Source organism: Humulus lupulus, chromosome 1, assembly GCF_963169125.1.
Source record: "Humulus lupulus chromosome 1, drHumLupu1.1, whole genome shotgun sequence".
NCBI classification, from domain to species: Eukaryota; Viridiplantae; Streptophyta; class Magnoliopsida; order Rosales; family Cannabaceae; genus Humulus; species Humulus lupulus.
In genome coordinates, this window is record NC_084793.1 from 106,870,847 (window position 1) to 106,886,660 (window position 15,814).

Consider the following 15,814-nt stretch of genomic DNA (forward strand, 5'->3'; position numbering starts at 1 on the left):
GTATGCCCTCTTGTGCATTCTTAGCTCTCCTTGCTAGTATGCAACATCTTACTGGAAGAAGGGTGTCCTTTCTTGTGCATTCTCAACTCTCTTTGCCTGGATGCCTCGTGTAAAAGGTGGCCTTTCTTGTGCATTCTCAACATCCTTGTGTTTTTTTTTTTTGGGATAGAGTACCTTATTCCACCTTAAAATAAAATGAAAAATGGTGTTTGATTACTTTTGTAACTTGTTTCACCTTAAAATAATAATAAAATAAAAGTTTCAAAAAAAAAAAAAAAAAAACTTAGTCTCTATCTCTACAAAAATAAATAAATAAATGAATAATACAAGCAAATATTCTTAATAATAGGAAGAAAAAAAAGTAATGAGAATGGACCAAAGTATGCTTGCAAATAAAGGTGGCGTAGGAACGGCTTGTTCGAATTTATGTCAGTGGCGCTAAATTCCTCTCCTTCGAAAACTACACTTCCATTCGAAATATAATATTCTGCGATATTGAACTCAAACTGTAAGTGCTCAAATTCGATTCAAAATTTAGGGTTTTGAAAGATCCATATGTCGACGACGGGTGGACCTAAAGATAGGGGCTTGCAGCTCATGGCGGCGCCGGAGAAGAGAGCTCTTGCTCTTCCTCCGAAGCCACCGTCAACGTCTGGATCTATGGCCCTTGTCGAGTATAATCCTCCCGTGTTCAAGGAAGAGGAGGAAGACATAGAGATTAAGCTCCGCCGAATCATCGAGAATGTTCCCGTTCGCGTTAGCAACACCTCTGGTAGCTCAGCTGGTTCTGGCTCCGGCGACTTTCATCAGGTACTAATTTCTGAAATTGTATTTCTACTGTTCCGAAACCATGGACTGATCAGCCTTCTTAAATTTAAATGCATGTAGGGTAGTTCTATTTATACTGATTTCGGATTTTGGGTACAATGATTTGGGAATGCATTACTTGTTGCGGTGCTTGGATTTTGAATTTTCCGAGATATAGTTTTGTAATTGTGAAGCATTGTGCCACTATTTTGGGTTTCAAATAGGATATTGATTTATTATGTCTTTGAGTTGTGTATATGTGTGTTATCTATCGAGAATGCAGAATAGATAATTATCTATTGGCTTCCAGAGTTGTCATGGTTGCAATAATGATTGGCTCCACTAAAAACGTTTGATTATCATATAATGGGCTTCTTTCATTCTGTAACTCAATTAATCAGGGGAAAAATACCAGGTTGGAAAAGGAGTTAGGACCTCAGGTCATAACTTCGACTCAAAATGCACTTAGCAATCGCACCACTATCATATTAGACAGATAATAACAATTTTCTTCATAAGATTTATGGATTTTTGATCCGACCCCTTAGATGGCAATGAAATGCTATAACAATGAATGTATTCTGTCAATACTCCAGAAGTGGCTTGCCTTAGACTGTTGGAATATATTTTGTTTACTTATAGTCTATTACAGTCCCTACCAGAATTAGAAGCGAATACCAGTCCACAATGAAATAAGGCTGATTATATGCTGAGAAAGCTTATGTTAGATCACACATATCTTCTATGAAGATACTCTTCTGAGTCAATTTGGGGATAGGAGAATTAGTGGTAGATTTGGTATTCTTGTTGATGTATTTGATGAATGTTTATCCGAAGTCCAACATCATAGTGATTGGCTGTAGTTCAGTAGTTTTAATAAGACTGTTTCTTTTTTGGAACTAGGCTCCTTGCCTAATCTTTCAATATTTGGGAACCAAAAAACTATAGCAATTGCTATGTAGGTACAAAAGAAGAGATTCCCTTGAATCTAATACCTCATAGGAGCAAACCACATGTTTGACTATTTGAGCTATCCCTCGTTGGTTAGTTTGGATAAAGCTATTGAAGGAAAGTAAATGTATGTTGCACTACTGATACAGTATCATATCAGGATTTTAGTAAATTTTTCTGTTATATGAAGGCCAGCGGCACTTCGTGCTACGTTTCTTCTTGGTCTTGCAATGGACCTAGGAATGGCATGTGCACACCAGCTTGCAAATAATTGGTGTTGGCTGACGAGACTAATAGAGAAGTATGGTACTCACGAACTTGTGTTTGACAAATCAAGTGTCTGCCAATCAAGGTTGCTTATTCATGGAAAAAAAATCTGCGGTATAGTTGTTGGCTGTGCTATGAACGATTGGTTGGCATTATGAATGATCACAATCTTCAAATTGATATGTACACATTAGGCAGTTAGCTCTATGAGCTAAATTGCTAATGAATATTCCTTTCCTAAACAAAAAGTACCTGCTCAAATTCGGGGAGCTTTTTTCACAAAATTGTAATAGCACATTAAACCTTTTAACATGTTATTAGGTTATGTCTTGGAAAAAATCGAAACTTTAATAGTTGTAGTACAATATGTTTAACTTCTGCGAACATTTACTATCTTTTGGAACTTTTCATCAATGATTATTTTTCAGTTTAAGGTTAAGAAAGCTTTTCATCAATGACTATTGTTATTAAGATACTTTGGTTTGAATGTATATTTCTATTAAAATATAAATTCCTTATCCACAGTTCTTCTTTTCTCCTGCTTGCTACAGTATCGACAAATGAGACGGAAAGAGCAAGACAGGCTTGCCCGGATGGATGTAGATTACCAGCGAAGGAAAGAAGAAGCTGAATTCAATATGCGAAGGGAGGAAAGATTGAAAGCTGCTGAAGAACGAACAGCAAAGAAGCGTTTGAAACGTCAGAAGAAAAAGCAAAGGAAAAGGGAGAAGAAGAGGGTGACAAATGCAGATGGGGAAAAGAATAAGAAAGAATCTTCAGATGAAGAAGTGGAGTCCGATGATGAAGGACCAAAATGAACAGTTTGTATCCAATACTGAGTTTTATGTCTCGTTAAATTATGTTTCATACTTAACATACAGCATATTTGTAGCAAGAAGAACAACAGAGTCATTTGGTGTTCTGGATTTTTGTATCTAAATTCTTTAATCTCTTTTTTTAGGATAGAAAAAAAATTAAATTCTTATTCTTTTTTGGATCCAAACAAAAAAGGATAAAATCATTCTTTTGAATATATATATATATATATATATATATATATAGTTAAATAGTGTAATTTACAAAATTTAGAACTATATAAGTATATTCAAAAAGAGAGAAAAAAATTAAATTATACATGTTATAGAACTTTAATAATATTTATATATTGTTTTTTTTTATAAAAGTCATGTTCTGAACAAAGTTTCATGTTATTTTTAGAGATTATTTTGAATAATTTATTTTCGTGTGTATTTGTAAAGATTTTATAGAATACATTAGAAAGAATAATTCAATTATTAAATTAATTGGATTAATCTTTCTAATGTTTGTTTTTGATCTTAGTAATTTATTATTGTTTGTCAAACAACATAGTACTCATTGGTTAATTAGTACCATTTTTTAGTACTTGTAAACATGACAAATTAGTTTGAAATTGTATCTTCTCACCAATTTTGGTACATATTATTTTTTATTTAAAAAATTTATAAATATATATTTTAAATATATTTATCAATTTTTTTTCCTTACTAAATTTAGTAGAAATGTACAATTTTGATTTAGGGAAATCACCCATTACGTGGGGTTATACACTTTTTTTTTCTTTCTATTTTTGGTTTTTCATTTTTATATATATATTTTTATGTTAAAATTAATTATTTCAATTCATCTTTAGTGTTTCTTCTCTCCTTCTCCTTTCCTCGCCAAACTTTCAAAGCCCCTTTCTCTGTTCTTCTCTTTGATAACCACATCCACTCCCCACCTACCCACTCCCATCCCCTTCTCTCCATCATACTCAAACACTCAGTCAAAGCACAGAAGTCTGCCCAGCCGACCATGCCCTCTTAGATTCGACCCTTTGTCTCCTACAGAAGCTCCAAGCCTAAAATGAATGGTATGGATGGAGTCCTGTTATCTTTCTTCTATATTCTGAGTTTCAATTTTTCTATAATAATTTTCCTATTTGTTATCTTCTAGCAATCTGGTATTGTGTGTTTATTTACTTATCTTCTAGCTATCCAATGGGACCTGTTTACATTTTTACATATTATTGGTTCCAGTTTCTAAACATCCAGTTTCACTTTCTTTCTTTGGTTGTCCTCGAAATAGCAATAGTAATGAAGCAACTTCTCTACACTTTTATGCAAGTTATAGCTCTTTATATTTATTATTCAATGTTAGCTCTTCACATCTTCTATGGTGGGTTGAAGAATCAAGTCATTTTAATTCAGAAAGCCCAAAACTGCTCATTTGATTTTACGAATTTGCTTCTGTTGACTTTCCTTTCTCTTTGCATTAAATAATATATTTGAATGTAATTGATATCTGAGCTGTCAAATGCTAATTGTTGCTTCTATTTCTAAGTTCAAGAGTGATACAAGCAAATATTAAGGTGAAGTTGGGTTCTATACATAAATAATGTAATTGATATGAAATGCAGTTGTTCTCAACTTGATATTCCAATACTAGCAGTACCCCACCTCTACGTTCCTTTAATAGATTAATAAATAGTCTTGAAGCTTCTCATTTTTCAAATAAATTGTTGTGTACACATACATATATTCTATGCTTGATGTATTTATATATATGTTTCACAAATATGTCATCTATCTAACGATATTATTTGTATACATATTTATATTAATATAAATTCTATTGTTTTGTTGCAGCCATTACATTTGTTTTATATATCAAACTCTCATCTATCATATTTCTTTACTCATTATTGTCGCAGCTAGTAATATTAATTAATAGCTTATGCTAATCATACATCTTTTTTATGAGGTTATAACTATGCTAGTTTTCTAGTTGTATTGTGAGAACCCCTTATTCATAAATATGGATCTCTTTATTTTCTTTCTTTATTTTTAGAGTTAGTGTCTCTCCCATGAGGAACATCACCTTTGAATTTTTATGAAAAGTGAAAAAGTGTGTACTTCCAATTGTGGATGGTAGAATTATACATGTTCACTTTCTTCAATCGCAGTGTAAGTAAATTTTTATCTATTATAAGGTGTAGCAGTGTGCTTATAAGCCATAGTCGAGTTATTTTTACTTTTGTGATCTCGACTAAATTTTGGAGACTAGGAGAATCCTTAGTCTTTACTAGACAACAATCAATATGTTTGTATTTTTTTATATATAAATCTTTTAAGGTAAACCCTCCTTAGTGAGATTGCATATACTAATTTTTATATACTAGGCTTATTAGGTTAGTTGTTTATTATCTATTTTCACTTAAATTGCTTAATGGGTTTCTAAAGAGGATTGTTAAATAGTTTTAAGGGTTGTTATAGAGTTTTAATAATTGTTAGAGAGTTGTTATAGTCTTAAGAGTTGCTATCAAGGGCTCCTATGTAGTTTTAAGGGTTGCTATATAGTCTTTAGGGTTGTTTTATGTGTTACTTATGAGGTCCATGGGTTGTTTTACGTGTTGTATAATGTTGCTTTAGACTTTCCTGAGTTTCTTAATATGTTGTTTTATATGTTGCTTATTAGTATTATAGTTGCATATGAGTTTCAAGAGTTGTTTAATTGATTGTTGTATAGTTTTAAGATTGTTATAGGAGGTTGCTTAGTAGTTTTATGGGTTGCTAAGGAGTATCAATAGTTTCTTAATGTGCTGTTTATATGTTGTTGATTAGTATTATGGGTTGCTTATCGGTTTCTGTAATGCCTTGGATAACTAAGACCGTTACACTGTGTAGTTAAAATAGTGCTAGACTTGCTAATAAAGTCATTTGATTAAAAACGTGATCCTAAGGTCAGCCATCAGATTAGGGTTAAAAGATTTTGAACATAAATAGTTAATTTTCATAAAAACAGATGTTTAAGACATGGGATCCCAAAAAAAAAAGCAGGGTACAAGTGATAGTTACAATCCTCAACAGTTTTAATACAAACAACAGTCATTCTAATGGAAAAATACAAATTTTAGGCCTCTGTCCCTATACTTTCCCTCGGCTGTGGCGGTCGAGCAGCTGACTATGTACACTCCGCCCCCAGAGCTCTTCAACTCATAGTTGGTCCAGCTTCCCTTTGCCTTTACCTGCACCACGTAGCACCCGTGAGCCAATGCCCAGCAAGAAAACCAGAAATAACAAACATATGTAGCAATAAGAACATTCAATCAAGCTTATCTCATTCAAACGTAAAACAGAATACGAATAAGCAACTAATCAATGATAAACACATAATCTCAAGTTCTCATATAATCAGGGTCGGCACACTTAGGCTGAGCCCCCTGTTGATCTTGCTAGGCCCGGCTCGCTTACCGAGCTGCACTTAGTTCGCTTACAGTCAGCCTCGGCTCCCTTAGGCCAATCATTCTTGTGTATCACATCAATCTTACAAACACATAGTACAAGTAATCAATAAATGGGAATCTCAGTCCCATTCACAACCACAGAGGGGTGCAGTTTTCTTACCTTGAATTCTGAGTGGAGGATACAAAATGGTTCTGAGCACGATCCTCAATCCTGAGCCTTGGCGATACACCTAGTCACATTGGTCAATGGGTAACCATCAATTTTTATTCCAAATAAATACTTGGGAGACAAAAAATAGCCTCCAGGACCTCGATTTCTACTAAACCGGGCAGTAGAAATTGTCCCAAGTGCCTAGGTTCGAACCCCCGAGCCTTATTGAAACTAGAACCCATTCTTAAGCAAAATCCCCTAGGCAGGCCACGATCTGGCCTTAACGGTCGCGGCGTGCCCCCAAGTCAGAGTCTAAACCCCCAAGCCTCAAGGGGAGGCGGGCCGCGACTTGCCTCCTAAGGTCGCGACGCGTCCTCAAAATAGAAAGCCACCCAGGGTGTTCTAGGCACGCGGGCCGCGACACCCCTGACCTGTGTCGCGGTGCGCCCCCCTCGCACCCAGAATCTTTGGGTTTCCTCTTCCTTCTTCCCAGCCAAATTCCCATTTCAATCCTAACAATTCTCTCAACCCAAACCAAGCTTAGCTACAAGTTTAAGACTTTTAATCACCCAATTTAAACATCAAAACCACAACAATAATACTGAAGCTAACACCCTAATTCAACAAAAATTAATTACCTAGAAACCCAGTCGAATTCAACCCAAATAAGTAGAATTTCTTTACACAACTAGGGACAAGAACTTACCTCAATTGCTTGTAGAATTCCCACAAGCTTTCTGCCTCCTACTCTTGAGCTTAAACCCCCAAGTTTCCCAGCTTCAGCTCAGCCTTTCCCATTCAATTCCCTTCCAAAAATTCCAGCCTCAAGCTTAAGTTCTTCTACCCTTTTTCCTTAGCTTCAAAGTGTAAAGAGAGGAAGAGTGAGAGAGCGAGAGTACGTGAGGAAGAGAGATGAGGGAGAGCTAAAAGTTTCTACCACTTTCTGGCTAATCCTAAGTGTTTTTCTGAGTATATCCTTTGCTTAACAAAAGATTATTTTGCCCCTTAAGCCTATTAATCTTCTAAGGGTACTAAAGGGTAAAATGGTCATTCTGCTCCCAGTTCCTGCTAATTCCACAAGTGTTCCTACTATTAACCAATTAACCCCGTCATGTCCAATCAGTCACCAAATATTTATTCCATATCTAATAAATCCACATGCATATCTAATACTCGTAAACATGCATATCACATATTCATATAATCATGTTAATCCTGCATGCCACGTAATCATGCATTTAACCAATTAAACACACATATAAACCAATTATGTCATCTCGACATACTAATTAAGGCCCTAAGCCTTATTAGAAATTTTGGGTCATTACAACTATCCCCTCCCACTGAGAATTTCGTCCTGGAAATTTAACTGAATAATTCGGGATACTGACCCTGCATCGATGACTCAAGCTTCCAGGTCACTTTCTCGACCTTGCTATTCCTCTGCAATACTTTGACTAGAGGAATTGTCTTGTTTCGTAGAACCTTGTCTTTCCCGTCTAGCACATGAACTAGTCGCCCCTCATATGACAAATCTGTCTGCAACTCCAAGTCTTCATACTTCAACACATGAGTCGTATCTGAGACGTACTTCCGAAGCATACAAATGTGGAATGCGTCATGAACTCCTGACAACGACGGTTGTAGAGCCAATCTGTAGGCCACCTGTCGGATCCTCTCCAGGATCTCAAATGGTCCCATGAATCTAGGGCTCATCTTGCCCTTTTTTCTGAAACTTCTCACCCCTCACAGTGGTGAGACCCGTAAAAAGACGTGGTCCCCTACCTGGAACTCCACGTCCCTACACTTAGGATCAACGTAGCTCTTTTGTCTGCTCTGTGAAGTGAGCATTCGAGCTCTGATCTTCTCAAAAGCCTCATTAGTCTTCTGAACCATGTCCGGTCCCAAATACTTCCTCTCACCCATCTCATTCCAATGAATGGGCGATCTACAACTCCTTCCATATAACATCTCATACGGAGCTACTCTAATCATTCATTGATAACCGTTGTTGTATGAAAACTCAATCAACAGGAGATACTTACTTCAAGACCCCTCAAAGTCTATCACACACGCCCTGAGCATGTCCTCCAAGACCTGAATTGTCCTCCCAGACTGTCTATCAGTATGAGGATGAAAGGTCGTGCTGAACTTCAGCTGAGTCCCCATAGCCTTCTACAAACTACCCCAAAACTTGGAGGTAAATATAGGATCCCAATCTGATACTATATACTTGGGAACCCCATGGAAAGAGACAATCTCCCTCATGTACAGCTCCGCATACTGATCCACAGTATAGATCGTCTTCACCGATAGAAAGTGAGATGACTTTATGCATTTGTCTACTATCACCCACATCGAGTCATGCAGCCCCATTGTCCTGGGTAAACCTCCCAAAAAATCCATGGTAATATTTTCCCATTTCCACTCAAGAATACCCAAAGGTTGTAGCAACCCCGCTGGTCACTGATGCTCAGCCTTCACCTGCCGGCAGATCAAACACTTGGCTACGTACTCCACTACATCCTTCTTCATCCCAGGCCACTAATATAACGTCCGTAAATCCTTATACATCTTTGTGGTGCCTGGATGGAGTGAGTACAGTGTAGTGTGGGACTCATCTAATATCTCTCGTCTAATACCCATATCAGTCGGGATACAAATCCAACCCTTATGCCGTAGCAAACCAATCTCTGAAATGGAATAGTCCTTAGCCACTCTAGCTAAGACATTCCCTCTAGCCTCCTGAAACGATGAATCAACCATCTTACCCTCTCCATAAGGGTCGACTGTAAAGTGATATTGGCCAGTCGGCCCACAACTAGCTCTATCCTTGATGTGGACATTTTCTCTGCCAACTCTCTCGATATCTGTGCAGAGCTAAACATCTGTCCCGGGACCTTCCGGCTCAACGCATCTGCCACTACGTTGGCTTTCCCTGGGTGGTAAAGGATGTCACAATCATAGTTCTTTACCAGCTCCAGCCAACGTCTCTGCCTCATATTCATATCCTTCTGGGTGAAGAAATACTTCAAGCTCTTATGATCGGTGTATATCTCGCACTTCTCCCCATACAGATAATGTCGCTAAACTTTCAGTGTGAATACCGCCGCTGCCAACTCTAGGTCATGGGTAGGGTACTACTGCTCATACTCCTTCAGCTGTCGTGACGCATAAGCAATAACCTTATCATTCTGCATCAGCACGCACCGTAATCCCAACCTCGATGCATCACAGTATACCACAAATTTCCCTCCCTCCGAAGGAAGACTCAACACTGGAGCAGTAATTAGCTATTACTTCAATTCCTAGAAGATATTCTCACACTTGTCTGACCAGATGAACTTTGGATTCTTTCGTGTCACTTCTGTCATCGGTGTAGCAATCTTGGAGAACCTTTCCAAAAACTGTTTGTAATAACCTGCTAAATCAAGGAAGCTCCTAACCTCTGAGGCGTTCCTTGGCCTCGGCCAGTCTCTCACTGCCTCTACCTTAATCCTATCCTCACCAACAATATGTCCAAGAAATATCACTTCTGGTAGCCAATATTCACACTTCTTAAAATTGGCATACAACTGGTGCTTTATCAATCTCTGTAAGATCTGTCGGAGATGCTGCTCATGCTCTACCTCTGAACTAGAGTAAACCAAAATGTCGTCGATGAAGACAATCACAAACTGATCTAAGAAGTCCTTGAACACCCTGTTCATCAGGTCCATGAATGTTCCTGGGGCAATGGTCAAACCAAACGACATGACCAGGAACTCATGATGCCCATACCTCGATTGGAAGGTCGTCTTTGGTATATCCTCATCCTTGATCCTCAACTGGTGATAACCAGATTGAAGATCAATTTTCGAGAATACCATCTTTCCCTGCAGCTGATGGAACAGGTCATTGATCCTTGGTAAGGGGTTCTTAATAGTCAACTTGTTCAACTCCCTGTAGTCTATACACATCCTCAGAGTCCCGTCCTCCTTCTTCACAAACAAAACTGGAGCACCCCATGGCAAGAAACTAGGCCGGATAAATCCCAAATCAAGAAGCACTTATAACTGTGTCTTCAATTCTTTCAGTTCCACCAAAGCCATCCCATATGGTGCCCTTGACACTGGCTCTGTTCCCAACACTAACTCAATGACAAACTGAATCTCCCTGTACGACAACAACCCTTGTAAATCCTCAGGAAACACATCCAAAAACTCACGTACTAATTTGGTCTCTCCCGGCCCTACTGACATAACCCTGGTGGTATCCACCACACTAGCTAGAAAACCTATACAACCTCCCTGCAATAGGTCCCTAGCCCTCAATGCTGATATCATGGGTATGCGGGGTCCATGCACAACACCCACAAAAACAAAGGGATCCTCTCCCTCGGGCTCGAAAGTCACCATCTTCTTTCTGTTGTCTATAGTAGCCCCATATCTGACCAACCAATCCATCCCCAAGATCATATCAAATTCATCCATACCCAACTCGATCAAATGTACTGATAGTTCCCTACTATCTACCATTCTGGAAGTGCTCTAATTCATCTCCTAGAAACTACCAGTTCCCCTGTAGGCAGTATAGTCCCAAACCCCACAGTATAATACTCACTAGGTCTACATAATCTATCAATCACTTTACTAGATCAAACGAATGTGTAGCACAAGAGTCAATCAATACAGTATAAGAGGAGCCATCGCTAGAAAGCTAACCTATCATTGCCGAGGGACTAGCCTCGGCCTCTGCCTGCATCAAGGTGAACACTTGAGCTGGAGTCAAGTTGTCCACCTTCCCTGGTTCCTCCTTCTTCGCTGTTGGGCAGTTTTTCTTGAGGTGTCCCACCACCCCACACAAATAGTAAGCCTTTTCCCGACATTCGCCCAAATGGCGCTTCCTGAACCTCGTACATTATGGGTAACTCCTCCATGTCTCACCGCCTCCCTAGCAGCCACCCTGAGCACCCCGACCCCTCCTATCAAGACTAGCAGTGGTCAAAGTGTCAAGGGTCTTCCTCTTCAGATCACTGGGGCCTCCCCCTACCAAAACCTGTGGATGGAGGCACTGCCCTGCAAACATCCCGTCTCGTAATGTTCTCCCTCCAGATCTTGTTTTTTGCCTCTTCAGCGGTCAGAGCCTTCTTAACATCCTGGGCATAAGTCATCTGCCCAGGTACTGACATAATCCTCACGTCCCGGGCTATCATAGCATTGAGCCCTCGAACAAACCTGTGCTATCTGGTCGCATCTGTAAACACCAAGTCTGATGCAAACTTTACCAACCTATCAAACTTTAGGGAATATTCTGTAACTATCATGCTGCCTTGAACCAGCCCTGTGAATTCATTTACATTCGTAGCCCTGATGGCAACATTGTAATACTTCTGGTTGAACATATCTCTGAACCCAACCCAACTCAAAGTAGAAATATCCTTGGTCTGTGATGCCACCTCCCACCAAATACAAGCATCCTCTCTGAGCATATAGGTGGCATAGGCCACCCTGTCATTACCTTCCACCCTTATGAAATCCATAATAGAAGTGATCATACTCATCCATTGTTTAGCATTTAGTGGATCTAGTCCTCCCTCAAAGATTGGAGGATGTTGTCTCCTGAACCGCTAATACAATGGCTCCCACTTGCTCCCAACCTCAGGTGTTTATAATACTGGGGCCACAACAGGTGGCATAATAGGTGTAACACTCCCTGACGGAGCCTGTTATCTCAAGAGGCAAATCTGCTCTTCCTGCATCTATAATCGGACTTGCCTGTCTGCAAGTATCTGCTGCCAGTTCTCAGGGACTGGCGGAGGGTTCTGGCCTTGATCATCATCTCTAGCCTCAGACCCTGTGTCGGCTAGTCATATAGATTGCCTTGGACGCATAGCTATCCAAGCTTATCTACAATCAACGACTCAACGGTCAGGAAATGATGACAGGTTAACTATCCTTCCATAGTTCACCATAGAAACTCAACCAACCTCAAGCAATCAAGATGAAAACAATCATTCAAATATTCATTCACATGCAACAACAATGCTAATAAGCACGCCTCGTTATAATCACATAGCAGTCAAGAGCCAAGCCCTATCAGTATCTCATGCTCCCTATTAATCACACAAATTAGAACATTTATATTTCATTCAGGCGTTTAAACATGTAATCACATATATACAGTTACCAAACCTTGAGTCGAGCTTGTCTTTAGTGGTGAGTGTACATGCCCAGTCAGTCTTCAGGAACCCTTAAACCTAGACTGCTCTGATACCAAGTTGTAACGCCTTGGATAACCAAGACTGTTACACTATGTAGTTGAAATATTGCAAGACTTGTTAATCAAGTCATTTGATTAAAGACGTGATCCTAAGGTCAACCATCAGATTAGGGTTAAAAGATTTTGAACATAAACAATTAATTTTCATTAAAACGGATGTTTAAGACATGGGATCCCAAAAAACAAACAAGGTACAAGTGATAGTTACAATCCTCGATAGTTTTAATACAAACAACAACCACTTTAATGGCAAAATACCAATTTTAGGCCTCTGTCCCTACACTTTCCCTCGGTCGTGTCGGTCGAGCAGCTGACTATGTACACTCCGCCCCCAAAGCTCTCCAACTCATGGTTAGTCCAGCTTCCCTTTGCCTTTACATGCATCACGTAGTACCCGTGAGCCAAAGCCCAGCAAGAAAACCAGAAATAGCAAACATATGTAGCAATAAGAGCATTCAATCAAGCTTATCTCATCCAAACATAAAACAGAATACGAATAATCAAATAATCAATGATAAATACATAATCTCAAGTTCTCAAATAACCAGGGTTGGCACACTTAGGCCAAGCCCCCTGTTGATCTATCTAGGCCCGGCTCGCTTAGGCCGGGCTGCGCTCAGTTCGCTTAAAGTCAGCTCCGACTCCCTTAGGCCAGTCATTCTTGTGTATCGCATCAATCTCATAAACACATAGTACAAGTAATCAACAATTGGGAATATCAGTCTCGTTCACAACCACACAGGGGTGCAATTTTCTTACCTTGAATTCTGAGCGGAGGATACAAAATGGTCCCGAGCACGATCCTCAGTCCTGAGCCTTGGCGATAAACCTAGTCACATTGGCCAATGGGTAACCATCAATTTCTATTCCAAATAAATACTTAGGAGATAAAAACTAGCCTCTAAGACCTCGATTTCTACTAAACCGGGTAGTAGAAATTGTCCCGAGCGCCTAGGTTCAAACCCTCGAGCCTTACCGAAACTAGAACTCATTCTTAAGCGAAATCCCCTAGGAGGGCAGCGACCTGGCCCTAAGGGCCGCAACTTGCCCCCAAGCCTCAAAGGGGAGGCGAGCCGTGACTTGCCTCCTAAGGTCGCGGCGCGCCCTCAAAATAGAAAGCCACCCAGGACGTTCTAGGCATGCAGGTCGCGGTGCCCCTGAGCTGGGTCGCGGCGTGCCCGCCTCGCACCCAGAATCTCTGGGTTTCCTCCTCCCTCTTCCCAGGAAAATTCCCAGAATTTCAATCATAACAATCCTCTCAACCCAAACCAAGCTTAGCTATAAGTTTAAGACTTTTAATCACCCAATTTAAACACCAAAACCACAGCAATAATACTGAAGCTAACACCTCAATTCAACAACAATTAATTACCTAGAAACCCAGTCTAATTCAACCCAAATAAGTAGAATTTCTTAACACAACTAGGGACAAGAACTTACCTCAATTACTTGTAAAATTCCCACAAGCTTTCTGCCTCCTACTCTTGAGCTTAAACCCTCAAGTTTCCCATTTTCAGCTCAACCTTTCCCATTCAATTCGCTTCCAAAAATTCCAACCTCAAGCTTAAGTTCTTCTGCCCTTTTTCCTTAGCTTCAAAGTGTAAAGAGAGGAAGAGTGAGAGAGAGACAGTACGTGAGAGAGAGCTAAAAGTTTCCACCACTTTCTGGCTAATCCTAAGTGTTTTTCTGAGTATATCATTTTCTTAACAAAAGACTATTCTGCCCCTTAAGCCTATTAATCTTCTAAGGGTACTAAAGGGTAAAATGGTCATTCCGCTCCTAGTTCCTGTTAATTCCTCAACTGTTCCTACTATTAACCAATTAACACAGTCCTGTCCAATCAATCATCAAATATTTATTCCATATCTAATAAATCCCAAAATATCCTCTAACTTCCCAAAAATACCCCAGGCTCCCCCCGAGCCGGGTATTAAACCCCGCTGTGACTATTTCGCTAAACCACTCACTAGGACCGTCTCAAGCCATATACTGCAAATATATCAACATAATAATGTTGACTCAACAATATATCTTATATAAACATATTTATGCCCTTAACGGGCCAAAATTACAAATATGCTCTTAGAAGCTATAAATGGCCCACATGCATATCTAATACTCGTAAACATGCATATCACATATTCATATAATCATGTTAATCATGCATGCCACATAATCATGCATTTAACCAATTAAATATACATATAAACCAATTATGCCCTCTCAGCACACTAATCAAGGCCCTAAGCCTTATTAGAAATTTTGGGTCATTACAGTTTCTAGGGTTGCTTAACAAGTTGATACATGGATTGGTGAGTGTGACTAAATTTATTTACTTGTGTTTTGTAGTTGTATTTTGTTGTTAATTTGGCGTGTTCTTTTTTTTTTTTTTTTTTGGTAGGGTTTGAAGTTCATCATTCCTCCCAATAATCGTTGTTCATCAAAAATTACTTGCTCGATCAAACATTCATTCATTAAAAGTTGGCACAAGCAACTTTTAGAGAAACAAATTTTCGATTTTGTTGATTCGTGTTTTGGGCAGTTTCTGGCTAAACTTGATTGTACAATTCAAAACTAGCTTATCCATAATATGCTGCTTAGAGAGTTGCAACACTCCAACCCACTTTAGATTTGGGTTGGCATTGATTTGAGCTCAAGTGATAAGTTGAATTATGCATAGTATGATAATGGTATTTTTTCAATATATTTTAAAGTTAAATCGAAGATCACTAATAAATTGCTAAAGAAATGTGGATACGAGTGGGAGTGAGAGTATCATTGTCGTTATTAGATAGTTAGCAAAGCATTACCCAAGAAGACAAAGGGAAAGGGTTTTTAAAATTTGTTGTTGTTTACCATATTATTGGCAAGACAAAGGCTTATTGACTGTGCATATGAGCTCCACATAACTTTTCATATAGTTCATGTTTTTTTTTCTTTATAATTTGTTGTTAAAGTTTTATTTTTCAATTTTGTTATAATTTAATGTATTTCTTTGATAATTTAAAAGCAACTTAATGAGCAACTCATAAGCAACACTTAAATCAACGTACAACTCACACTAATTTTAAGCAACTTATGTAACAAATTTTATAATTTCTTAAGCAACCTAA

At 38.9% G+C, this 15,814-nt stretch overlaps 1 protein-coding gene and 1 long non-coding RNA gene across 2 annotated transcripts; both read left to right on the forward strand.

Annotated features, from left to right (window-relative positions):
- The first annotated feature begins 340 nt into the window (after positions 1–340).
- On the forward strand, positions 341–3,013 carry LOC133796718 (uncharacterized). Its single transcript, XM_062234366.1, has 2 exons — positions 341–810; positions 2,577–3,013. Exons 1-2 carry the CDS (start codon positions 556–558, stop codon positions 2,841–2,843), a joined length of 522 nt encoding a protein of 173 aa, XP_062090350.1. The 5' UTR covers positions 341–555; the 3' UTR covers positions 2,844–3,013.
- Positions 3,014–3,562: 549 nt separating this feature from the next.
- LOC133796727 (uncharacterized) lies at positions 3,563–15,594 on the forward strand. The gene is made up of 2 exons (XR_009875532.1): positions 3,563–3,916; positions 15,103–15,594. It is a non-coding gene; the product is annotated as an uncharacterized LOC133796727 (long non-coding RNA).
- Positions 15,595–15,814: the final 220 nt, after the last annotated feature.

Excerpts from the sequence above, each read along its gene's own strand:
- LOC133796718 (XM_062234366.1), top strand. The coding sequence starts at position 556 with ATGTCGACGACGGGTGGACCTAAAGATAGGGGCTTGCAGCTCATGGCG. Across the intron at positions 811-2,576 it reads GCTCCGGCGACTTTCATCAG|TATCGACAAATGAGACGGAA; the intron begins GTACTAATTTCT and ends TGCTTGCTACAG.